Genomic DNA, 27,242 nt, shown 5'->3' on the forward strand with positions numbered 1-27,242 from the left:
CCACGGCGGCCCCGCCTCCCCGCCGCCCGGAAAGCGGGCTGCGGCCCCCTCCCAAAACCCGGAGAAGTGGATTCTGCGCTCCGCTGCGCTGCGCTGCGCTGCGCTCCGCTCCGCTCCGCTCCGCTCCGCACCACCAGTCCCGGGCCGCAGTCCTGACGCGCAGGTCAGGGCTTGTCGGGCGGAAGCTGGCTTGGAGCCTGGAAGGGGGAGCCGGCCCCGAGCGGGAGCGGGAGCGGACGCGGCCTCAGGCCTGCGTGGGTGAGCGTGCCCCGGAAGCTCGGGCCCCTGGCCGCCCTGGTGCCCCTCCTCCGGGACCTGGGGTGCTAGGCCGCGGCGGCAGAATGGGTGCCCCTGCGCGGACCCCCTCCCATCCTTACAGTTCCCCGTGTCCCAGGCCTCTACCCGGAAGCGGAGCCCCGACCGTCTCCTAGCAGCTCCGTGACGTGAAGCGCCTCGGGGTGCGGTGCCGCCCCGGGCGTGGGTGGGAGGCAACGCCCGAGGGGAGGGCCCGCCAGTGCGCGAGGGTGAGGGGGGCGTTGGCGAGAATTAGGCCGCGCCGCAGCCCGCCCGCCTGCCCAGCAGGAGCACGTTCCCTTTCGCCATTGGAGGACTTTGAGTTCCAAGCTTTTTCCTGCTCACATAGAGCCGTGTCTGCCCCGCCCGCCACCCCCTGTACATTTTCGGAGATTTAGGATAGTAATTCTAGACCCTCGGTTGCATTTCTGTTGGAATTTTTCTGGAAGTTGGAATCTGGCAGTTTAAACAAAGAATTTTTTTAAGAAAAATATTTATTAGTATATTTGATAGTCCCCAGATGAGGTTAAAAGCCTTATTCCCAATAACTGTAATTTTGCAAAGACATGTTTTTGGTGTAAAAAGGTATAGATATGGGTTGATGAAAAGAATCAAACTGTGAAAAATGTTTCAAGAGATTTACTTTGAGCCAGATACAAGTGACCATGGCCAGTGACAGTCCTCAGGAGGTCCTGAGAACATGTGCCCAAGGAAGTTGGGGTACAGCTTGGTTTTATCTATTTTAGGAAGGCGTGAGACATCAATCAAATACATTTAAGAAATACATTGGTTTGGTTTAGAAAGGCGGGACAACTCAAAGCCGGGGGCTTCCAGGCTATCGGTAAATGTAAACCTTATCTGGTTGACGGTTGAGGTTACCTAAGGACCTGGGATCCATAAAAAGGAATGTTCAGGCTAGAGATAAAGGATTGTGGAGACCAAGTTTTATTGTGCAGAGGAAGCTCTTGGATAGACTTTAGAGAGAGCAGGTTCTAAATTGTTTTATATTGGACTTAAAAGGGTGCCTGGCTCTTAGTTGATTATCTCCTGGATCTGGGAAGGAAGGAAGGAAAACAGAGAAGGGAATTTTCACCAAATGCAGATTTTTCCTGCAAGAGACTTTGCAGGGGAGTTTTAAGGTACGGCAAGGAAATATATTTTGGGGTAAAACATTTTTATTTTCTTCCTTGTTATGCCAGAGTCCGATTGGAAAGTAAGTCATGATATACAGGGTTAAATAAAACCCATCTGATGAGAATTTATGGTTTGTAGGGCATGACTCTCCAGACCCCTTAGAAAGGAATTTGGGTAAGATAAAAAGTAGAGCTTAGTCCTCATATGGTTGAGAGCTTGTGCTCTGGATCCAGAGTGCTAGGGTTGTAACACTTAAGAATTGTGTGAGCTTGCCGGGCGCGGTGGCTCAAGCCTGTAATCCCAGCACTTTGGGAGGCCGAGGCGGGCGGATCACGAGGTCAGGAGATCGAGGCCATCCTGGCTAACACGGTGAAACCCCGTCTCTACTAAAAATACAAAAAATTAGCCGGGTGTGTTGGCGGGCGCCTGTAGTCCCAGCTACTCGGGAGGCTGAGGCAGGAGAATGGCCGGAACCCGGGAGGCGGAGCTTGCAGTGAGCCGAGATCGCGCCACTGCACTCCAGCCTGGGGCACAGAGCAAGACTCCGTCTCAAAAAAAAAAAAAAAAAAAAAAAAAAAAAAAAAAGAATTGTGTGAGCTTGAACAAACCACTTAATTTCTTTTTTTTTTTTTTTTTTTTTCTTGAGATGGAGTCTTGCTCTGTCGCCCAGGCTGGAGTGCAGTGGCGCCATCTCGGCTCACTGCAAGCTCCGCCTCCCGGGTTCACACCATTCTCCTGCCTCAGCCTCCCGAGTAGCTGGGACTACAGGCGCCCGCCACCACGCCCGGCTAATTTTTTTTTTTTTTTTTTTTTTTTTGTATTTTTAGTAGAGACGGGGTTTCACCGCGTTAGCCAGGATGGTCTCAATCTCCTGACCTCGTGATCAGCCCGCCTCGGCCTCCCAAAGTGCTAGGATTACAGGCGTGAGCCACCGCGCCCAACCCAAACCACTTAATTTCTAAGTGGCTCAGTTTCTTTTGAGTGTATATAATGTGTTTTATACACACACACGTTTTTTCATTATGCTATGTTATGTATATTACTGTATTTTTTTTCATTATGCTATACTATGTATATTAGTCTTGTGTATATTAGTCTATGTAATATACATACTATAGCATAATGAAAAAATATCTGGTCATATATATTAGGTAATGCTAACTGCTTTACATGATTGTGAAGATTAGGTGAAGCATTGTGCTTAGCATATAATAAACACTAAGTGTTACTTATGAAAATAGCATTTTTTCTTTTTTTTTGAGACGGAGTCTTGCTCTGTCACCCAGGCTGGAGTGCAGTGGCGCGATCTCGGCTCACTGCAAGCTCCGCCTCCCGGGTTCACGCCATTCTCCTGGCTCAGCCTCCCGAGTAGCTGGGACTACAGGCGCCCGCCAACATGCCCGGCTAATTTTTTGTATTTTTAGTAGAGACGGGGTTTCACCGTGTTAGCCAGGATGGCCTCGATCTCCTGACCTCGTGATCCGCCCGCCTCGGCCTCCCAACAAAGTGCTGGGATTACAGGCTTGGGCCACCGCGCCCGGCCCAGAATTTCTATAACATCTAATACTTTAAAGTGCAAATAATCAGTAAATGGAAATAGACCATGTGTACAAGGCTATGTTGAGCAGTGTATCCTGTTACAATACTGCTGTGTGTGAGGAAGAGGACTCCATCTCTTCATCAGTGGAAGCTGGCGAATGGAAGAAAAGCTTGATATAAAGAGTGTCATGATGTCCTCACTATTCCTTTCAGGCATAACCCCAGGACACTCACTGTGTTGCTCAGGTTGGAGTGCAATGGTGAGGTCTTAGGCTCACCGCAACCTCCGCCTCCTGGGTTCAAGAGATTCTTCTGCCTCAGCCTCCCGAGAGTAGCTGGGAATACAGGCACGCGCCACCATGCCCAGCTAATTTTTGTATTATTAGTAGAGACGGGGTTTCACCATATTGGCCAAGCTGGTCTCAAACTCCTGACCTCGTGATCCGCCCACCTCGGCCTCCCAAAGTGCTGGGATTACAGGCGTGAGCCACCACGCCTGGCCTTTTTTTAAATTTTTTTGAGACAGAATCTCACTGTCACCCAGGCTGGAGGGCAGTGGCACGATCTCGGCTCACTGTAATCTCTGCCTGCCGGGTTCAAGCGATTCTCCTGCCTCAGCCTCCCGAATAGGTGGGATTATAGGCACATGCCACCATGCCCAGTTAATTTTTATATTTTTTGGAGAGATGGGGTTTCAGCATGTTGGCCAGGCTGGTCTCAAACTCCTGACCTCAAGTGATCTGCCTGCCTCAGCCTCCCAAAGTGCTGGGATTACAGGGGTGAGCCACTGCACCTAGTCATTAATCATTTGGTACTTTATGCGTGAACTTTATTAATGGTACAATAAATCTCATTATATAATTTCCTTAACAGAATATTGAAGGATGTTTGTTCCAAGATCTCTAAAAATCAAGAGGAATGCTAATGATGATGGCAAAAGTTGTGTGGCTAAGATAATTAAACCAGACCCAGAAGACCTTCAGTTGGACAAAAGCAGAGATGTTCCCGTTGATGCTCTAGTTACAGAAGCAGCCACAACAGATAGGCACATCAGCGAATCATGCCCTTTCCCCAGCCCAGGTGGCCAGTTGGCAGAGGTTCATTCAGTAAGTCCCGAGCAGGGTGCGAAGGACAACTATCCTTCTGAAGAACCTGTTAAGTCATTTTCCAAAACACAGCGCTGGGCAGAACCGGGGGAACCCGTCTGTGTTGTCTGTGGTCGTTATGGAGAGTATATCTGTGATAAGACAGATGAAGATGTGTGTAGTTTGGAGTGTAAAGCGAAACATCTTCTGCAAGTTAAGGAAAAGCAAGAGAAATCAAAACTCAGCAATCCACATAAGGCTGATTCTGAGCCAGAGTCTCCACTGAATGCTTCCTATGTCTACAAAGAGCACCCCTTTATTTTGAACCTTCAGGAAGACCAGATTGAAAATCTTAAACAGCAGCTGGGAATTTTAGTTCAAGGGCAAGAAGTCACTAGGCCCATTATTGACTTTGAACATTGTAGTCTCCCTGAGGTCTTAAATCACAACTTGAAGAAATCAGGCTATGAGGTGCCAACCCCCATTCAAATGCAGATGATTCCTGTGGGACTTCTGGGAAGAGACATTCTGGCCAGTGCAGATACTGGCTCAGGAAAAACAGCTGCCTTTCTTCTTCCTGTTATCATGCGAGCTTTATTCGAGGTACGTTTTAATAATAGAGTTCACATGTATTATTCTTGGAAACAAGTGAGGTATTTACCAAGTTTCATTCTTAACTATATTAAAATTGCAGACTAAAACTAAATATTTGGAATTTTAGTCACTAGTGCCTGTAGTGATTTTGCTTCTGATAGTAGTTTGTATGAAAACATAATTTCAGGGCATTTTTCTTGTATTATTATTGAACCAGAGATCTCTTTATTGAGGATCTAAAAACTTGCTTCCTTACAAAACATTTTCTTTTTAACAGTTTTGCTATTAACAGAATGAGCTTTGGATTTGATGGGGAAAAGATCCAGCTGACCAGACGAGCTACAGTTTGTGTGTCAGTTTTGTCTCCTTGGATTTTGTGTTTTGAAGAAAATGATTTATACTGAAGTTGGAACACATCATAGAGTTTCAAAATATACTTTTTTTTTCTTTTTTTTTTTTTTTGAGACCGAGTTTCGCTCTTGTTGCCCAGGCTGGAGTGCAATGGCACAATCTCGGCTCACTGCAACCTCCGCCTCCCAGGTTCAAGTGATCCGCCTCCCAGGTTCAGGTTCAAGTGATTCTCCTGCCTCAGCCTCCTGAGTAGCTGGGATTATAGGCATACGCCACCATGCTCAGCTAATTTTGTATTTTTAGTAGAGACAGTGTTTCTCCTTGTTGATAAGGCTGGTCTTGAACTCCTGACTTTAGGTGATCCAACCGCCTCAGCCTCACAAAGTGCTGGGATTGCAGGCATGAGCCACCGCACCTAGCCTCAAAATATACTCTTAAATGTGATCTATGGTTCATCTTAAAATAATCACTACCGTACCTTACTTGTTAGTTTATAGTGTATAGAGCACTTTCACATATAATTAGTTTAACAAACATTTTGAGTAATTACTATTTCCCAAGTACTGATGAACTTGTGAAGTATGAAGTATGGCAGGAAGGAATTGAGTAAAAAATGTGGGCAAGGTGGGGCACAGTGGCTCACGCCTGTAATCCCAGCACTTTGGGAGGGCGAGGTGGGCGGATCACCTGAGCTCTAGAGTTCAAGACCAGCCTGGTCAACACGGAGAAACCCCATCTCTACTAACAATACAAAATTAGCCGGGCATGATGGCGCATGCCTGTAATCCCAGCTACTTGGGAGGCTGAGGCAGGAGAATTGATTGAACCTGGGAGGCAGAGATTGCAGTGAGCCGAGATTGTGCCATTGCATTCCAGCCTGGACAACAAGAGTGAAATTCCGTTTCAAAAAAAAAAAAAAAAATGTGGGCAGAGAGGAAAGATAAAGGAGAAAAAACTGGAAAACTAAAGAGTAGTAGAAGATAGTGTGAGAAAAAAAAAAGTGCTAGATTGTTTAAAATATAGGTCACACATGCTGGAAGACCAAAATAGAGCCATAAAGCCCGAAATAGGATGTGGGTATATATGTAAGTTATATGGACAAAGAAAGAAGTGAATCCACAAGACAGCTAAGAGGGAAAGACCAAGGGTAGCATGCCAGCTTTGACCAGATCTGCATGGTGACTATTGGGTTCTCTCTTCAGAGGAAGATGACTGTAGATTACAGGGTTCAATGAACTAGGAGCAAACCTTAAGTTTTCTCACCTTGGTTACTGTGGACACCTCTCCCCAGCCCCATTTTGATATTTCGTTGTATTCTGTGTTATGTAAGAAATGGGTTTAATTTATTATGGTTTTGGAGGAAAAAAAGTCTGCAGTAAGCAGAAGGCAGGAGGACTCATACCCAGTTGGGAACACTTTAAAGGGGCCATGTTCCTGGAATCCTTGTGAAGATTTAGTTCATATCAGCAGGAATTAATTGCTGGTGTTTTTGAACTTGTTTTTCACATCTTTGCAGAGCAAAACTCCATCTGCGCTCATTCTTACACCAACCAGAGAGTTAGCCATTCAGATAGAGAGACAAGCTAAAGAATTGATGAGTGGCCTGCCACGCATGAAAACTGTGCTTCTCGTAGGGGGCTTACCCTTACCCCCACAGCTTTATCGTCTGCAACAACATGTTAAGGTAAGCACTGATTTGATACAATGTCTTTGAAGAGTTTTTTATTCCTGTAAGCAATACAGGAACTAGTGTTTTTTTTCCCCCTTGAAGAACTTTCAAAAGTGTGATTTTAGAGAGCCTTTAAATTCTTACCAAGTAAGCCTTAGGTTTTTTTTTTTTTTTTTTTGTTTGTTTTATATAGGAAGGGAAAGAAGCACAATTTATTGAGTGCCCGTTATATGCCAAAGGCTGTTGAATGTTCTCACATGCATTATCTCATTTAAGCATCACATTTACTTCTGAAGGTGGGTTGGCATAATCCCTAGTCCATGTTTTATAGTTGAGAAGTTGAATCTCAGAAAGGTGGGGTTTATCTGAGGATCTATAGCTAATAAATAGTAGTTGTCAAAACTGATCTTTAATTTACCTGTCTTTCCTCCTTCCTTAGCCATGCTGTTATGCATAGTCTGTATTTTCTGGTGTGTAAAAGTATGTAAAAGCAATGTGGTCTGATTCTAGCTTTGAAACTTGGTAGCTGTATGGCCACAGATAAGTTACTTCACTTCTGTGGGCTTCGGTTTTCTTGAGTTTGAATGGGTGGCTGAAGATACCTGCCTTTAAAATAAAAATGTTTTTTTTTTTTTTTTTTTTTTTTTTTTTTTTTAATCCAGCACTTTGGGAGGCCAAGGCGGGTGGATCACGAGGTCAGGAGATCGAGACCACGGTGAACCCCGTCTCTACTAAAAATACAAAAAAAATTAGCCGGGCGTGGTGGCGGGCGCCTGTAGTCCCAGCTACTCGGAGAGGCTGAGACAGGAGAATGGCGTGAACCCAGGAGGCGGAGCTTGCAGTGAGCCGAGATTGCGCCACTGCACTCCAGCCTGGGCGACACAGAGCGAGACTCCATCTCAAAAAAAAAAAACAAAACAAAAAAAATAAAATAAAAATGTTTAATGGAAGGTTTGGCACAGATGCTGACCAGTCAAAGTAGACTGCAGCTTTGGTGCAGGAGCTGGGTCCTCAGGTTCCCTTGGTGTTCTGGGCATTAGCTGTTTAGTTAACTGGGGTGGTAGGGAGGCCCTGGTGACCCAGGGGAGGAGCTGGGTTGGCAGGGAGTTGGGGAAGGGCACTCAGGGGGCTGGGGCAGCAGTACCAGCTGGGATGAAGCTCCTGCAGTATTCAACAACTTCTATGGGTGAATATCAGCCTTTCATGTTGGAATCTTTTGAAGGTCAAATCAGATTTATCTGACAGATTTAAAGCCTGTAAAATATTGTTTTAAGAAATTACAGGTTGATAATTAATGGGATATTGGATCAGTGATTTTTTAAGGTGGACCTCCAGTATATAAAACAGATAAAGGTGATATTAGTGCCAAATTATAAGTTCAGCAATATATATTTATAAAGTAAACAATACAAGTATTTTTGATGGGCATCAAATTTGAAGTTGGGTTAATGGAGTTTAACTGCAGTCTCATATCAACCTCTGCATTAAATTTATTTTCATTGCAAAGAATGGATAACATTATAATTCAAATGGATAAGTAGCTGCAAATTTCTAACAGCTTTTAAACTAAGCTTGCATTCCAGTTCTTAAAAAAATATATGTTAATGTATTGGTGTTAGTCTCCAGTTGCCCAGGCTGGAGTGCAGTGGTGCAACCTCTGCTCACTGAACCTCCATCTCCCAGGTTCAAGCGATTCTCCTGCCTCAGCCTCCAGAGTAGCTGGGACTACAGGCGCCCACCACCATGCCCAGCTAAGTTTTTGTATTTTTAGTAGAGATGGGGTTTCACCATGTTGGCCAGGCTGGTCTCGAACTCCTGAGCTCAGGTGAACCACCTGCCTCGGCCTCCCAAAGCACACATTTTTAAAAAAAAAATCTCAAACTTAAAGAAAGGTGGTAAGTACAGTAAATGGAACTTTGTTTTCCTCCCAAACCTCTTGGAAGTAACTTGCTGACTTGATGCCCTATCACCCCCATATACTTTACGTATGATTGCTACAAACAAGGACATTATCTTACATAACCGTAATACAATTACAGAATCAGGAAATTAACATTGTGTATTAGTCCATGCTTGCACTGCTATCAAGAAATACCTGAGACTAATTTTTAAAGAGAAGAACTTTAATTGGCTCATGGTTCTGCAGGCTGTACAGGAAGCATAGTGGCTTCTGCCTCTGAGGAGGCCTCAGGAAGCTTCCAATCATGGCAGAAGGCAGAGGGGGTGCGAGGAGCTTCACGTGGCCAGAGCAGGAGGAAGAAAGAGGGTGGGGAGGTGCTACACACTCTTAAACAACTAGATCTCACAAGAACTATCATGATGACAGCACCAAGGGGAAGGGTGTTAAACCATGAGAAATAGCCTCCATGATCCAATCACCTCCCTCCAGATCCCATCTCCAATGTTGGGGATTACAGTTCAACATGCAATTTGGGTGGGGACACAGATCCAAACAGTATCACCTTGATACAGTAGATTACATCAGGAATTAATATTGGCATCATCTACTCCTCAGTCCCCATTCACATTTTTATAATTGTTCCATCACTTTTTATGCACAAGAATCCAGTTCAGAATCACATGTTGCATTAAGTGGTTATGTCTTTGTCATCTCCTTCAATTTTAAACAGCTCTTCCATCTTTCCTTTTTTCCTCATAATCTTGGCCCTTTTAAGGTTTACAAGCCACTTACTTTGAAGAACATCCCTCAGTTGATTAGATTCAAGTTACATGTCTTTGACAGGAATATCACAGAAGAGATGCTTTGTTTTTTTCATTGCATCCTTTTAGGTTGCACACAGTGTCAGTACGTCCTTTTCCTGGTGATAGGATCTGTAAAGTAATTGTCAAGTTTATTTTTTTCCCCTTCGAGTTTAGTAAATATTTTGGGGAGAGTACTTTGAGGTGTACTTTGAAATGTAAATTTCTCATTCTTCACCACACTTTGAATTTATTTATATATTTATTTATATCTGTATGGACTCACAGCTTCTTGTTATTCAAAGGTTTATAATCTGTTATCATTATTTGTTTTGATACTCCAGTTGATCTCTATCTGGCCAGTGGAAGCACCTTCAAGTTGGTTTCTATGTCCTTTGTTCAGATCTCCATCATTCTTTGAGTCTTCCTTACTTTCTGTCTAAAGAAGATGTTCCATACTTAACATTTTTCTTTCTCTGCCCCAGCCCTGGAATCATGCCTTCTCCAAGGAGCCCTGGTTTCTTTTCCTAGAGGATAGTGTTTAAAAAGAAAGATCTGGGCTATGTGTGTTGATCGCTATTGGACTATCACTGCTTCTAGGACCTCCCAGTGGATAGAGCTAGGGAATACAGTGGTCCCTTGGCGTCTGCCGGGTATTGGTTCCAGGATCCCCTGCGTATGTACCAAAATCTTTGCAGACTTGAATCCTGCAGTTGGCCCTGCTGAACTCAAGTATTGTTGGTCCGTGTTTGGTTGAAATTGATATGTTTCAGTGGACTCACACAGTTGAAATCCATGTTGTTCAAGGGTCAGCTATATATCTAAGTGTGTGTTTTTCTGTATCTATATTTATTAGAAACCGTGAGACTATGAGTTCATGTTGATACTTCCAATTCCAATTCAATGCAACAGGATTCATTCATTTTTGTAACTGACAGAAACCTGCCACTCCTTTTCCTTTATGTATTTATTTATTTATTTGACCAATCTTCCTCTATGTAGCCCACCTCCCACCATCAGCACCGCCCCGCCCACAGCGATGCCTTCCTCACCAGACTCCACCCTGCAGCCCCTCAGGCTGCAGCACCCCATGCAGGGCCGCCTTTCTGCGGAGGCTCCTGCTTGCCCACCTGTCACTCCCACCCCTCTCACCAGCCTGAGCTCTCTCCCAGGTGCCCTCTGAGAAAAAATAACCAAAACCTCTGTTCAGCAAAGTTGCCCTCCAAGAGCAAGGGCAACATAAAAAGCTTTTCAAATAAACAAAACTGAGAAAGTTACTACCAATACACCATGTAAGAGAACTTTAAAACTAAGGTAGTCTACAGATAAAGAAGATTGTGCCAGAAAGGAGGGTTTGGGATGGAAGAAATAATGGTGGCCAAGGAAAATAGTAAGCATGTGGGTAAATCTCAGGAAACATTGAATGAAACAGTAATCATAATGAACAACCTGTGGGTTTCAAAATAAAATAGAAGTTAAATACTGGCCAACAGTAGCCTAGAAGAACAGGGGAGATGTGATTAGTATTAAAGCATTTTTCCTTATTGTTTAAAAAAAGGTAAAAATAAGCTGAATGCAGTAGCTTACACTTGTAATCCCAGCACTTTGGGAGACCAAGGTGAGAGGATTACTTGAGCCCAGAAGTTTGAGACCAGCCTGGGTAACATAGAGACCTTGTCTCTACAAAAAAACAAAAAATTAGCCAGGTGTGGTGGCATGCCTGTAGTCCTAGTTACTTGGAAGGCTGAGGCAGGAAGACCCCTGGAGCTGGGGAAGTTGAGGCTACAGTGAGCCAGGCACTCCCTGCTGGGTGACAGAGCGAGATTATATATATATATAAAAAAAAAGCCCCCATTGTTAGCCACTAACATATTATAAAACTGTTAAGAGCCTTAAGCAACCTTAGAAATCACTTTGCCCAACCTCTTAATTTAAAAATGAAATAAAAAGCCCAAAGATGTTACGGAATTTTCACTTGTTTACAGAACCATAGCAATCAAACTGCCTACAAGGCCCTTCCTGGTGCCTGCCTCAGCCTGCCCCATTCTCCCTGACCCTTACCATTTGGAAACTTCACTGGCCTCCCAGCCTCAGGAATGTCATAGATACTTTTCTCCTTAATCACTCCTCACCTTGCTCACGCCCACTAATCCTTTAGGTTTGACCTGTGTGTTGGGTAGGACTGGATAAGCCCCTCCAATTATGGTGTAGTATATTTATCTCATGAGTACTTTCTTGTTTTATCTGTTTCTTCCTTTGTATTACAAGTTTCATGAGAGCAGAGACTATGTCTGGCTTATTCATCACTGAATTCTGGGTGCTTAACACAGTGTCTGGTACATATTAGTTGCTCAATCAATGTGGAATGAATGAATGAAAATGGCTATTACTGATTTTTTTTAATTTGCTTTTTCTCTTTTATTCAGGTTATCATAGCAACCCCTGGGCGACTTCTGGATATAATAAAGCAGAGCTCTGTAGAACTCTGTGGTGTAAAGATTGTGGTAGTAGATGAAGTAAGTAGTGATATTTAAAAAACAGTTACATGATTTTACACAATTTATGGAAAGTATAGTTATATAATTTCATTGTACATTCAGGACATTTTCTCTCTCTCAAAAAAAACCTCAGGGACTTTTAAAACATTGCAGCAGGTTCCTGTGTAGCACTGAAGCTAACATAATGTGTACTACACTAAAATTAAACCAGAGCTGTCTTTTGCTAATTGACAGAAAACACAAATTCAATATGTACTCTATTCTCAATGGTAAGTTTTTTTTTTTTTTTAAGCATTTGCTGCTTACTATCATTTGTTTGCAAAAATAGTCAGTGTCAAGTAATGAGACAGGGTCTTGCTCTGTTGCTTAGGTCACCCAAGCTGGAGTGCAGTGATGGAAACACAGCTCACTGCAGCCTCAACCTCCCACACTCAAGTGATCCACCCACCTCAGCCTCCTGAGTAGCTGGGACTATAGGCACACACATCTCCACGCCTGGCTAATTTGGTTTTTGTAGAGATGGGTCTCACTATATTGCCTAGGCTGATTAGTCTTGAACTCCTGGGCTCAAGGGATCCTCCTGCCTTGGCCTCCCAAAGTACTGGGATTATAGGCATGAGCCACCATGCCCAGCGGATGGCCTTTAAAGGTTTTTTTTTCTATGTGGACATAGGCATCTGTGGTCCTGATTTTCTATGTTACATATACTATAGAGGCATTTTTATACTTTTGGCCTGCTTAATAAGATGAAGTAAAAGTGTTGTTTCTCGGTGATATTCTGCCATGGGAACATAGTACCATGTGCCAGCCCACCCTGGGCATGTGCCATTTCTGCCTGCGGGGCACATGCATCTTCCCACATGTCTCACCAGCAGTGACAGAGCAGAGGCCTGGCGTTACCCAGCAGTGATCACAAATGCGGGGTGCTGGGTGCTGACCAGTGATAGTGCCTTAGCTTGCCTTCCATGGGCCCCAGTAAGTAGCAGTAGGATAGAACATGTAGCCAGTACCCACAAGACCAAGATTTGAACATTTACTCCACGTCCCATGAGATCTTAGGCAAGCTGGTTAATCTTCTAGAGCTATGGCAAGGATGAAGAATGATGGTGAAAATGTCTTTTTTTTTTTTTTTTTTTGAGACAGTGTTTAGCTCCTGTTACCTAGGCTGGAGTGCAACGGTGCGATCTTGGCTCACTGCAACCTCCACCTCCTGGGTTCAAGTGATTCTCCTGCCTCAGCCTCCTGAGTAGCTGGGATTACAGGCACCTGTCACCATGCCCAGCTAATTTTTTTTTTTTTTTTTTTGAGACGGAGTCTCACTCTGTTGTCCAGGCTGGAGTGCAGTGGCGTGATCTTGGCTCACTGCAAGCTCCACCTCCCAGGTTCGAGCCATTCTCCTGCCTCAGCCTCCCGAGTAGCTGGGACTACAGGTGCCCGCCTCCATGACTGGCTAATTTTTTTGTATTTTTAGTAGAGACGGGGTTTCACCGTGTTAGCCAGGATGGTCTCGATCTCCTGACCTTGTGATCTGCCTGTCTCAGCCTCCCGAAGTGCTGGGATTACAGGTGTGAGCCACTGCACCCGCCCAAAAATGTCTTATAGACTGAAGAGTCCTGCTACTGCTAAGTCAGCATTTTTCTGGTGTGGCCATGTGGTAGAACTGACTTATTGCTAAATCTGATTATCATTAGACATACTGTCACCCTGAACATGACTGGGCTTCCCTTTGTTGATAAGCCCCATGTTCTTAAGTTCTCCCTATCTTATGAGCTAGAGAAGTAATTTTTTTCTTTTTTTAGACAGTTTCCCTCTGCCACCCAGGCTGGAGTACAATGGCACGATCTTGGCTCACTGCCACCTCCACCATCTGGGCTCAAGTGATTCTTGTGCCTCAGCCTCCCAAGTAGCTGGGATTACAGGCGTGTGCCACCACGCCTGGCTAATTTTTGTATTTTTAGTTGAGACAGAGTTTCATCATGTTGGCCAGGCTGGTCTCAAACTCCTGGCCTCAAGTGATCTGCTCACCTTAGCCTCCCAAAGTGGTGGGATTACAGGTATGAGCCACCGCATCTGGCTTGAGAAGTAATTCTTATATGGATTTTAAGGTTAGTTTCCATTCATCCTCATTTCTCTGTTTGTTTTTTAAACTTGTTTAGAGACGGGGTCTTGCTCTGTTGCCCAGGCTGGTCTTGAATTCCTGGGCTCAAGTGATCCTCCTGCCTTGGCCTCCCAAAGTGTTGGGATTACAGGCATGAGCCACTGCGCCTGGCCTCATCCTCACTTCTCTTTACAGCATTTTCATTTTCTTCCACTAACAAGGCTTCATGAGACACTTTGGTGCTGTGCTCACCATTATGGTACAAGGGAAGTATTCATTCAGCAAACATTTATCAAGTGCCTGTATGTGCAGCCTGTGTCCCAGCTCCTTGGCATTTAAGGAATATGGTTTCTGGGTGATCTAGAGGGGAAATGAGCTGGTAAACAACATAATCAGTTATACACTGAAACTGCAGTCAGTACAGAAGTATTATTTAGGTACAAATTGACCAATTCTGGATAAGTTTGGATGGCATCACAGAGAATTTTTAATAGCATTCAAGCCTACAAGGTGCTGAAATCTTGTTAGAGAGAAAAGATACATATACTGAAGTAAAGGCAAGAACATTATCATGTGTACGGAGATACAAAAGTACTAACATGATATAGGCCAGGGGTTGGCAAACACTTTCTGTAAAGGACCAGATGGTAAATATCTTAGGCTTTGGGGGCTAATGTAGATGGTATGAAAATGAATGGGTGTGACGGGGTTCCCATAAAACATTATTTACAAAAACAGGTAAAGGTCTAAATTTGTCCCCAGAGCTGTAGTTTGCCAATGGCTGATAGAAGATACTAGTGAAAAAATTGAACTGTATGGCCAGGCACGTTGGCTCACGCCTGTAATCCCAGCACTTTAGGAGGCCAAGGCGGGTGGATCACCTGAGGTCAGGAGTGCACGACCAGCCTGACCAACATGGAGAAACTCCATCTTTACTAAAAATACAAAATTAGCCAGGCTTAGTGGCGCATGCCTGTAATCCCAGCTACTCAGGAGGCTGAGGCAAGAGAATCGCTTGAACCCGGCAGGTGGAGGTTGCGGTGAGCCAAGATTGTGCCATTGCACTCCAGCCTGGGCAACAAGAGTGAAACTCCGTCTCAAAAAAAAAAAAAAAAAAAAAATGGACTGTATATGATATGCTAATTGTTCAGGAGAAATAAGGTCAGAAGGAGAAATGAGAGAGTAAATGTATTAGCACTGCAAAAAATGGCTTCTCAGAGGTAATGGGATTTGACCTGGGCTTCAAAAGATGGAAAAAGATTTAGAAAACTAGAGGATGTATCAACTATTCAAAGTGAAGGCACCGACATAAGCACAGTCAGAAAGTCCAAGTGCATGTGTGCAGGGGGCAGAGAAGAGACCACCAGCTTGAAGAATTCTTCCTGAGAAATAATAGGAGGTAAAATTGGGTTGTTAGGGTGGGGCCAAATTATAGAGGGCCTGGACAGGAAGGCAGAGGAATTTGGATTTGATGTGGGAGACAGTGAGGCTTTGTAAATTATTGAGTAGTGGTTTAAGAGGTTACCCTGCTGCGTGGTACAGGAGAAATGAAAGAATCTAAGAGCAGCCAGCAATCCAGACAGTGGTAAGGGGTCACAGGGTGGAGGCAGTAGGAGTCATAGGCCAAATCTGAGAGTCGCAGTGGAGGAGTCACTTGTGAGTCTTCTGATTCCTGAGGATGAGAGAGGAAGAAGAAGGCAATAGAGGTGACTCCATCAATTATAGTTGTGCCTTTAATTTTAAAAAGGACAAATGAGCAAATCTGGGTCTTGGTAGTAATGTTTGAGTTTGGCTTTAGACATGGTGAATTTCCTGCAAATGATGAACTAAGGGGTAGTATTCTGAAGATCTAAAATAGGCATTGGGGAGTCCCTGTGAGCCTTTTCTGGCTGAGGAGGTTGCCGATAAAATTTAAAAAAATAAAATAGGCATCGGAATCCATGAAACGTATGGTTTCTCTAAGGGAGGCAAGTTAGAAATGAGCAGAAACAGAGGCAGGGGCTGGGGCTAAGGGCCTGGCTTGTGGAGTTTGAAGATGAGTCAGTAAAAAAGCTGCTTGAGACACCAGAGAGGAACTGAGAATGAATAATACCCTTGAAGAAGAGAGAACCATTGTTTCAAGAGGAGGATGAAGATGCAAGAATAGTCAGAGGTGAAAACTCAGATAATTCCTTTGAAATGATCTGTTTTGCGACCCTCCGTGTCTTCTGTCATACCTGTCCTTTGGCCTGGAATTCTCTCCCATCCTTTCTACCTGCTCTTCCTTCTTTATCTGTTAGTCACTTTGAAATCCCTCACTCCCCCTGTCAGATTTTAGGCCTTTGTTTCTCTCTGCTCTGTTGAACTGTGCATAGATTTTTAAAATTTTTTCTTAGCACAGTGTTTGCCCAAGTTTCCTTAATAATAGGAGTCACCTGGTTTGCTCAGTGAACATCAGACAAGACCAGACCTCTCACTTGGATATTCTGATTCAGTAGGTGTGAGTTGGAGCCAGGAATCTCTAAAAACTCATTCCAGGTGATCCTTTTGTTTTTTTTCCCCTCAGGCAGTTCTTCCCACCACCCCCCCACCCCCCCCCACCCCCACCCCCCACCCCAGGTGATTCTTTTCCCCCCCCCCAGGCTGGAGTGCAGTGGCGCAATCTCTGCTTACTGCAAGCTCCGCCTCCTGGGTTCATGCCATTCTCCTGCCTCAGCCTCCCGAGTAGCTGGGACTACAGGCGCCCACCACCACGCCTGGCTAATTTTTTGTATTTTTAGTAGAGATGCGATTTCACCATGTTAGCCAGGATGGTCTCTATCTTCTGACCTCGTGATCCGCCCGCCTCAGCCTCCCAAAGTGCTGGGATTACAGGCTTGAGCCACCACGCCCGGCCCTTCAGGTAATTCTTATCTTCAGAGAGGTTTGGGTCACACTGACTAGTAAGTTGCCTGACATATAGGTAGGTGCTTATTCAGTGCTTAGAATTAGTGTTCATTTATTTACAAAATATATCATTAGGGCTTTTCATGTGCTTACACTTGTTGGTTTTGAGAATACAGTGGAAGATGAGACACACGAGCTGTCTCGTGGAGCTGTGATAAATGTACACAAGGCGATACGGCAGTGGCAACGGGGAGGGGGGTTACCTTGGATTGGTAGCCAGGGAGAGCTCTCTGAGAAGATGACATTTATGCTAAGATATGAATGAGAAGGAGCCGGTCATGCAGAGATCCATCTGGAGGGAAGACTTTCAGCCAGGTGCCAACAGGGGAGCAAGCGTGAGGTATTTGGGAACAGAAGGAAGGCTGGTGTGGCAGAGTCATGGGCAGTGAGGGGAGAGTGCTAGGAGATGAAGTCAGAGAAGTGGACAAAGATGAGAACTCGTAAGCCTTTTTGGTCATGGTTAGAAGTTGGATTTTATTCTAAGTGTGATGGGAAACCATTGGAGGGTTTAAGCAGAGGAGGATGAAGATCTGATTTATATTTTAGAAGAATTTATCTGGTTGCCTGAGAATTGGTTATGGGATGGGGGTGACAGGATTGTGAGCAGTCTTGCAAGTATGAGCTGGGAGAAGCGACCAGCTCTGAGGTGTGCTAGTGGGTTGACAGGATGATTAATGGAGTCAGTGTCAGGTGGTAAAGAGAAGAGATGAAATAAGAGTTTCTGATGGCGCTGTTTCCTGGGATGTGTTCTGGGATAGGAGTGGGTTTGGCAGAAAGGAAATAGAAACTTCTGTTTTGAATGTGTTGAATTTGAGTGGCCTGTTGGAACCAAGTGGAGATGTTAAGCTGGCAGATAGTTTCTACCACTTGAATTCGGGGAAGCAGTTGTGGCCTGAGATATGATTTTGAGAGTCTTTGATGCGTGCATGGTATTCAGAGCTGTGGAATTTGTTGATCTTTTCTGAGGAGAGAGCACAGATGAGGAAAGAAGAAGCCTGTGACCCAGCCCATGGGGCTCCCCAATGTATAGAGATTGAGAGAAGAGAAAGGAGGCTCAGAGTAGCTAGTGAGGGAGGAGAAAAATAAGGAGATGTCTGGGTGCAGGGGCCCACGCCTGTAATCCCACCACTTTAGGAGGTCAAGGCAAGAGGATTGCTTGAGGCCAGTAGTTCAAGACCAGCCTGGGCAACATGGGGAAACCCAGTCTCTGCAAAAAAAAATACCAAAAATTAGCTGGGCATGGTGGCACGTGCCTGTGGTCACACCTGTGGTCCCAGCTACTCAGGAGGCTGAGGCAGGAGGATCGCTTGAGCCCAGGAGGCAGAAGTTGCAGTGAGCCATGATTGCACCACTGCACTCCAGCCTGGCGACAGAGCAAGACCCTGTCTCAAAAAAAAAAAAAAAAAAAAAAAATGCTTTTTATGGCCCACTCTGCATTTTGAATAACATCTGTTGAATAATTTGTGCACATTAAAGACATGTTAGAAAATGGGGGTGGAGCCTGGGCAACATAGCAAAACCCTATCTCTACTAAAAATACAAAATTAAATGGGTGTGGTGGCATGTGCCTGTAGTCCCAGCTATTTGGAAAGCTGAGGTGGGAGGCTGGCTTGAGCCCAGGAGGTTGCACAGTAAGCCAAGATGGCACCACTGCACTCCAACCTGGGTGACAATTTTTTTTTTCCACTAATAATATTAAAATGAATATTCAAGTTTTAATATGGATGACACCACATTAGTGGGCATTTAAAAATACAGTGCTGAGCTGGGTACCCTGGCTTGTGCCTATAGTCCCAGCTACTTAGGAGGCTGAAGCTGGAGGATCTCTTGAGCCCAGGAGTTTAAAGTTCCAGCAAGCTAGAATCATGCCACTGCCCTCCAGCCTGTGCGACAGCAAGACCCTGTCTCGCAACAAACACCCACAATGCCTTAATAGATTAAAAGAATTATCCTGAATCAGGGCCCAGAAGGGGGAAAAAAAGAAATCCCTCATTGTTCCCAAATTATAGACACCTGGATTGTATTTGCAACTGAAGATAGCCTTAATTTTTTTTTTTAATGGCAGCACTAACTTTAAAAAAATGTTCTTATTTGCTTGGTAATTCATGGTTGTAACAAACCAACAGTATAGAAAACTAGAAGTGAAAGCCCCTGTCTTAGTCCACTCCTGGTGCTATAACAAAATGCCTTAGACTGGGTAATTTATAAACAGCAGAAACTTTTTCTCACAGTTCTTGAAGCTGGGAAGTCCAGGATCAAAGCTCTAGCCTTGATTCAGTGTCTGGCAAGGGCCTGCTCTCTACTTCAAAGATGGCACCAGCACCCTCTTGCCGCATCCTCACACAGAGCTCCATCCAGCCTCTTTTAGAAGGGCACTAATTCCATTCATAAGGGTGGAGCCTTCATAACTTAATCACCCCCTAAAGGCTTTCCCTCTTATTACCAGTAAATTGTGGGTTAGATTTCAACATATGAATTTAGGGGGGGTCACCACAGTTCAGACCATAGCAGCCCCTAACATTAATTTTTATTTAAAATAATATTTTATTATAAATATAATCTGTGTTCATGGTTAAAAAAAAAACTTTGGGGCTGGGCGCAGTGGCGCACGCCTGTAATCCCAGCACTTTGGGAGGCCGAGGCTGGCGGATCACAAGGTCAGGAGATCGAGACCATCCTGGCTAACACAGTGAAACCCCGTCTCTACTAAAAAACAAAAAAATTAGCCGGGTGTGTGGGGGCGCCTGTAATCCCAGCTAAGGCAGGCAGGAGAATGGCGTGAACCCGGAGGCGGAGCTTGCAGTGAGCCGAGATGCGCCACTGCACTCCAGCCTGGGGACAGAGCAAGACTCCGTCTCAAAAAAAAAAAAAAAAAAAAAAACTTTGCAAAAAACTAAAAGTAGAATTGCCTCCCTTAAAGCCCTCCAGCCTTCTCCCTGGTGTTAGCAATTTAGCAGTTTCTTGAGTGTATATACATATAATATTTTTGTAGCATAAATAGGTATCTTGTTACACATAATATTCTGTAATTTGCTTTTTTTTAACCTAGCAATCATTCATTATTTAATAAAGGGCTTTCTGATCATTTTTCTTGACAGCATAGTGTCATATGGATCTACCATAATTTAGCAAATCCCCTACTGATGAATATTTAGAATGCATATAGCTTTTTGCTACTATTAATAATGCCAATAATAACAATCTTTGTATATCATTGTAAACATTTAGTTGCACAGTTTATAATTTTGCATAAACATATTTTTCCAGTTCTCTTGACATTGTGGTATAGTTTTCTATTTAAGAATTTTTAATTTTTATATTGTTAATTATATTAGTCTTTTTTGGGGGTGGTTCTGGGTTTTAATGTCAAACAAGACTAACTTTAATACAATTTTATTTTAGGCTGATACCATGTTAAAGATGGGCTTTCAGCAACAAGTGCTTGACATTTTGGAAAACATTCCTAATGATTGTCAGACCATTTTGGTTTCAGCCACAATTCCAACTAGCATAGAACAACTAGCAAGCCAGCTTCTGCATAATCCTGTGAGAATTATCACTGGAGAAAAGAATCTACCTTGTGCCAATGTACGTCAGATTATTCTGTGGGTAGAAGACCCAGCCAAAAAGAAAAAATTATTTGAAATTTTAAATGTGAGTAGTAAAGCAGTTAACTGTGTTTTATGGATTGTGTTTGCATTTTTCACAGCTCTTAAGAGAATAATTTTTAGATTCAACTTTCGGGGAATTTGATATAGGTATTTACTAATAAATTGCTTTACCTACCCTAGAATTCTATGAGAATCAAGTAAATACCTATTTGGGAAAACATGTTGGATAGATACAGGGTTGGGTTTTCTTTTCCTTATCATAGAAATAAGTTTAAATATCACGATTATTCCTAAGGAATGTGTTCTCCTTTGAAAATATTTTAGAAGGGCTGGGCGCGGTGGCTCACGCCTGTAATCCCAGCACTTTGGGAGGTGAGGCGGGCAGATGACGAGGTCAGGAGATCGAGACCATCCTGGCTAACATGGTGAAACCCCGTCTCTACTAAAAATACAAAAAAAAATTAGCCAGGCGTGGTGGCACATGCCTGTAGTCCCAGCCACTCGGGAGGCTGAGGCAGGAGAATGATGTGAACCTGGGAGGCAGAGCTTGCAGTGAGCCGAGATTGCGCCACTGCACTTCAGCCTGGGTGACAGAGCGAGACTCCATCTCAAAAAAAAAAAAAAAAAAAAAAAAGGTATTAAGTTAAATATGGTTGGTATTGACTTGTTAGCAGCATGTAGAACTACATTAATCGCACTTAAAATGTTTGAATTACTTTTGCAGTATTAAGTGATGGAAAATTAAGAGGGGCAAAAGACTGGCTTCTGTTTGTGCATATTTTAAATAAAACGCTTATTTTAACAATATGCCTTTTTGTTCCTTTTGTGTTTTGTTTTGTTTTTTTGAGACAGAGTCTCGCTCTGTTGCCCAGGCTGGAGTGCTGTGGCATGGTCTCAGCTCACTGCAACCTCCACCTCTCAGGTTCAAGCGATTCTCCTGCCTCAGCCTCCCGAGTAGCTGGAGTTACAGGTGCCTGCCACCATGCGTGGCTAATTTTTTGTATTTTTAGTAGAGAAGGGGTTTCACTGTGTTGGTCAGGCTGGTCTCAAACTCCTGACCTTGTGATTTGCCCACCTTGGCCTCCCAAAGTGCTGAGATTACAGGTGTGAGCCACCGCGCCCAGCCTCCTTCTTAACAATATTTATAAACCTATTGATAACTAGCTTGTGATAATCTTTCAGAAAAACTTCCCATTGTAAATTATTTTATATGAATAATTTTTGATTATGTTTTAATTTTTCAGGATAAGAAACTCTTTAAGCCTCCAGTGTTAGTATTTGTGGACTGCAAACTAGGAGCAGATCTTTTGAGTGAAGCCGTTCAGAAAATCACAGGGCTGAAAAGCATATCTATACATTCAGAGAAGTCGCAAATAGAAAGGAAAAACATACTGAAGGTTTGACACCCAACATTCTATGTTCTGTTTTCTATAAATCTGTTCTGCCTCATTTTCAAGAGATACCATATTACAGCTGGTTTTTATAACAGACCCTCTTTTAATGACTACAAGACCATCAAACAAGCGGTTACCATGAAGTTAATGTTCTCTTGCTCAGGCTTTTTGTTTGGGGAGCAATAGCCTGTTCTGTAGGGAATATATACTAAATAGATTACTAATTCAGAACTTACCATTTCTGAAATCAGGTCAGTTTGGACTAGAGCAGGGCAGTAATTCACCTTTGGAAAAGGTTTGCCTGAATAAATTAATAAAATAAATTCCATGGGGATTGGGGAGAATTTTAGCTGCATACATTTTTAAGGTTTACTATGACCTTTACTTATTGAAAAGATATTGCAACAAAAATATTGAAGTAAGCACTGAAAAAAGAAAAGCTATCAGAATTACACAAAACCACACAAAATAAATTCTGAATAATAAATTTTGTTGCTTTTTTGGAAAGGGATTACTCGAAGGAGACTATGAAGTTGTAGTGAGCACAGGAGTCTTGGGACGAGGCCTAGACTTGATCAGTGTCAGGCTGGTTGTCAATTTTGATATGCCTTCAAGTATGGACGAGTATGTCCATCAGGTAAGGAGCTTTATATGTTACCACTATTTTGTTCACGAGTTTTATTGGGAAAGGTGTTGTCAATGTGATATCAAGTTTAAGAAAGCAGTATCGGCCAGGACAGTGGCTCACCTGTATTCCCAGCACTTTGGAAGGCCATCGCGGGCGGATCACTCGAAACGGATGGATCACACGAAGTCAGGGGTTCACAGACCAGCCTGGCCAACATGGCAAAAACCCATCTCTACTAAAAATACAAAAAAAAATTTAGCCGGGTGTGGTGGCAGGCGCCTGTAATCCCAACTACTCAGGAGGCTGAGGCAGGAAAATCGCTTGAACTCGGCAGGAGGAGGTTGCAGTGAGCCATGATCGTGCCACTGCACTCTAGCCTGGGTGACAGAGACTTCATTCCCACCTCCGCCCCCGCCCCCGCCCCAAAAAAGCAGTGTATAAAACTGTATGTATTTTTGCTTTTAAGATTTTTTTTTTTTTTTTGAGGCAGTCTCACCCTGTTACCCAAGCTGGAGTGCAGTGGCTTGATCTCGGCTCACTGCAACCTCCGCCTCCCAGGTTCAAGGGATCCTTGTGCCTCAGCCTCCCAAGTAACTTGGATTACAGGTACCCACCACCACACCTGGCTAATTTTTTTGTATTTTTAGTAGAGACAGGGTTTTGCCATGTTGGCTAGGCTGGTCTCAAACTCCTGACTTCAAGTGATCCTCCGGCCTTGGCCTCCCAAAGTGCTGGAATTACAGGTGTGAGCCACCACGCCTGGCCTGCTTTTAAGATATATATGTATATAAACTAAATTTTGTTTTTAAAAGGTAAGTATGTATAAAAACTAAATTTTGTTTTTAAAAGTATGCCTAAAGTGCCTTAAAAAAAAAAAAAAACTAGAAGTAACCAAAAATGTTAATTAAAAATTTTTTAAGTAGTAAATTTTTGGTTTATTTTTGCTTCTTTTTCTTATTTTCTTCAGTGAGCATATAATCAGTGAGATTTTACAATCAAAAAGTTTTGTTTAAAAAGATCGTTTTAAGTTGATATGTCTGGCCAAAATAAAATTGATCCTTTAAAGTATTTTTTTAAGGAATCTTCATCTCCTCTTCATATCCTTATTTGTTCTAGTCTTTCACTTTTGAAAGTTTTCTTTCTTTTCTTTGCTGCCAAAGGTAACAATAGCTTCTCTCTCTAGCAGAAATAGAGCCTTCTCTTAGCGCCGCATTATCTCACTGACTGCTACCTGTCTTCCCTCTCGGGCTTCACTTACAAACTCTTCAAGTAAAGCCTGTCTGTAGTGTTCTTAACATCACCTCTGAATGCCACATTTACTAGCATCACCCACTGAAACGCTGTTAGTGCCTTCAGTGCATTGTCGCCTTTATTTTTACTTAATACAGCACTACTTCTCTATTTATTTTGGTACCACCACATTTACCTGCACATCAGGGAATTAAGTATTCCACGGGGGTTGATTGTTTTACTTAGCATAATGTTTTTAAAGTTCATCCATATCATAGTATGTATCGGTACTTCATTTTTTTAAATTGCCAAAAAAATTTATCGTGTAGATGTACCACCTTTGTTTGTTAGTTGCTAGACATTTAGGTTGTTTCTACATTTTGGCTGCTATGAATAAGGCTGCTGTGAACATTCATGTACAAGTTTTTGTGTGGACATATTTTCATTTCTATTGGACATATGCCTACGAATAGAATTACTGAGTCATATAGTAACTCTGTGTTTAGCATTTTGAGGAACTGCCAGATTGTTTTCCAACATGGCTTCACCATTTTACATTCTCACCTGCAGCTTATGAAGGTTCCAATTTCCCCACATCCTCATCAACACTTATCTTTTTTATTATATCTTTTTTATTATAACTATGCTAGTGGGTATGAAGTTAAACCTCCTTATATTTTGACTTGCATTTCTTTAATGACTAATGATGTTGAACATTATTTCATGTACTTATTGATCATTTTTGTAACTTCTTTGGAGAAATGTCTATTCAAATTTTTTGTCCATTTTTAAATTGGGTTTTTATTTTTGAGTTGTGAAAATTCTTTGTATACTCTAGAAGACTTGCCAAAAACATGATTTGCAAGTGTTTTTTTGTTCGTTTGTTTTTAAGAGATGGGGTCTCCTTCTATTGCCCAGGCTGGAGTACAGTGGCACAGTCATAGCTCACTGTAACTGTGAATGCATGGACTCAGGCGATTCTTCCATCTCAGCCTCCTGAGTAGCTGGGACTACAAGTACACGCCATCACACCTGGCTAATTTTTCTATTTTTCATAGAGATGGGGTATTGCTGTGTTGCCCTGGCTGGTCTTGAACCCTGGCCTCAAGTGATCCTCCTGCCTCAGCCTCTCAAATTGCTGGGATTATAGGCATGAAGCACCATGCCCAGCCTGAAGCTACTTTGTATAATCTTTTCTTTGTCTTTTTGAATTTTTTTATTTCTACTTGTTTTTCTGTGGACTTTTATAGAGAAATAACTACTTTTTATATTTTTATTTGTATTGGAACAATTCAGTAATTTAATTAAGTCAGGTATAAATAAAAGCTGTTACTGAAAAACAATATTTGCTTGCCTCTCTTCTCCTCTGTCTCTTTCCCTAGAGGCTTCCCCTCTTAACTTTTTTAGAAGTTTCTTTTACGGTGTTAAAAATGCCCTCTGTATTAGCAGAAACTGTCTACTTATTTAAATATTTCTGAATATAGACTTTAAGTTTTACATTTCAGTTAAGGAGCAGAAATTGACCATGATTGTGTATTTTCCCCCTCTTTTGAAGAGTTTCTTAGTATATTTTCATTATCTATTTGGAGATAAGTAGATTTTGTGCCTTATTGATACTCCACAAATTTGTGTCCATTTAATTCTCTCAAAATGAGAAATAACTAGCTGGGCCTGTAATCCCAGCACTTTGGGAGGCTGAGGCAGGTAGATCACAAGGTCAGGAGTTTAAGACCAGCCTGGCCAAGATGGTGAAACCCCATCTCTACTAAAAATACAAAAAATTAGCCAGATATGGTAGCGGGTGCCTGTAATCCCAGCTATGCGGGAGACTGAGGCAGAGAATTGCTTGAACCCTGGAGGCGGAGGTTGCAGTTAGCCGACATTGCACCATTGCACTCCAGCCTGGGCGACAGAGTGAGACTCCACCTCAAAAAAAAAAAAAAAAAAAAGAGAAATAACTTTATGCAAAGATGATTTAGTATAAATCTCACATTTCAAGGCCTCTTAAGTAGCCTTGGAAGTAAACAGTCCTCTTGCTCTTAATGCATGGGCTTTCAGAATTTTTTGACCTTAACCCACCCACAATAAGAAACATCTTTATGTCATTACCCCCAACACCACCCATACAGGTATAACTAAAACACAAGTTTCACAAATGATACTTACTTTTATTTTGTGTGATCACTCTCTTATTTTCTGTTTGGTCTGTTCCGTTAAAAATATGCTGGTGTAGGCCTAGTAAATTAATTTCACAGATATATTGAGATGCATAATTCAAAAAATGCTGTCTGGATGAAGGTTAATCTTATCTTGGTAAAGCTACTTTTTTTTTTTTTTTTTTGAGATGGAGTCTTGTTCTGTCACCCAGGCTGGAGTGCAGTGGCACGATCTCAGCTTATTGCAAGCTCCACCTCCTGGGTTCAAGCAATTCTTTTGCCTCAGCCTCCCAAGTAGCTAGGATTTACAGGTGTGTGCCACCATGCCTGGCTAATTTTTGTGTTTTTAGTAGAGACAGGATTTTGCCACACTGGCCAGGCTGGTCTCAAACTCCTGACCTCAGGTGATTGACCTGCCTCAGCTCCCAAAGTGCTGGGATTACAGATGTGAGCCACTGCACCCGGCCAGTAATGCTACTTTAAGTAATAGTATTCATTTTCTTTCAAAAGACACTAAGATTTTACATGGACATCTTGAAAATGTTCTTTGCATTTTATTTCAGATTGGAAGAGTAGGAAGATTAGGTCAAAATGGAACAGCGATTACTTTCATCAACAATAATTCAAAAAGACTCTTCTGGGATATTGCAAAACGAGTAAAGCCCACAGGATCCATTCTTCCCCCTCAGTTATTAAATTCCCCATACCTTCATGACCAGAAGAGAAAGGAACAACAGAAAGATAAACAGACACAGAATGATCTGGTTACAGGAGCTAATCTTATGGATATTATCAGAAAACATGATAAAAGTAATTCTCAGAAATGATTTTCTCTGCCACTTGAATAATTTTTTTTATTGTACATAGTCAGCAAAAAAATGTTATTTTATGGTTTGCATACATGGAAATGTACATGAATTTAAAAAATATTTAAGATATTTTTAATTTAATAAAATTTATATAACTATATTGTATTTATTTCCCTTAATTATAAATTAAAAACATCAGAAAATGAATTATTAAATAAAATACAGTTTTTTCTCTTCTGGATGAAGTTTCTTTTTTCTTTTTAAAATAAATAGTCCTCAGAGCTACTGTCAGAACCAGAAACCTCCACAAAGACTCTGACTCGGATCAGTGATTGTTTTACTTGGTTCCCCCACAGTTCCACAAGCACATTGGCACTTGAATTACTGTTGAATAAATGAGAATTAGGAAAAATGTAAATGATAGAAACTGGAAGAAATTTTCAGAACCACTTTTGAAAGATAAATATGAAATGTCTACTTTCATTCTCAGTTGTTTTACCTTCCGCTTGGTTAATACTTTTTTAAAA

General features: G+C 42.5%; 1 protein-coding gene across 1 annotated transcript; it reads left to right on the top strand.

Annotated features, from left to right (window-relative positions):
- Window positions 1–3: 3 nt before the first annotated feature.
- On the top strand, window positions 4–26,954 carry DDX59 (DEAD-box helicase 59). The gene is made up of 8 exons (XM_003264525.2): window positions 4–258; window positions 3,841–4,655; window positions 6,514–6,681; window positions 11,793–11,882; window positions 20,290–20,541; window positions 21,743–21,895; window positions 22,401–22,529; window positions 26,470–26,954. The coding sequence occupies exons 2-8, from the start codon at window positions 3,852–3,854 to the stop codon at window positions 26,731–26,733; spliced, it is 1,860 nt and encodes a 619-aa protein (XP_003264573.2). The 5' UTR covers window positions 4–258; window positions 3,841–3,851; the 3' UTR covers window positions 26,734–26,954.
- Window positions 26,955–27,242: the final 288 nt, after the last annotated feature.

This window comes from Nomascus leucogenys, chromosome 9, assembly GCF_006542625.1.
Source record: "Nomascus leucogenys isolate Asia chromosome 9, Asia_NLE_v1, whole genome shotgun sequence".
NCBI lineage: Eukaryota > Metazoa > Chordata > Mammalia > Primates > Hylobatidae > Nomascus > Nomascus leucogenys.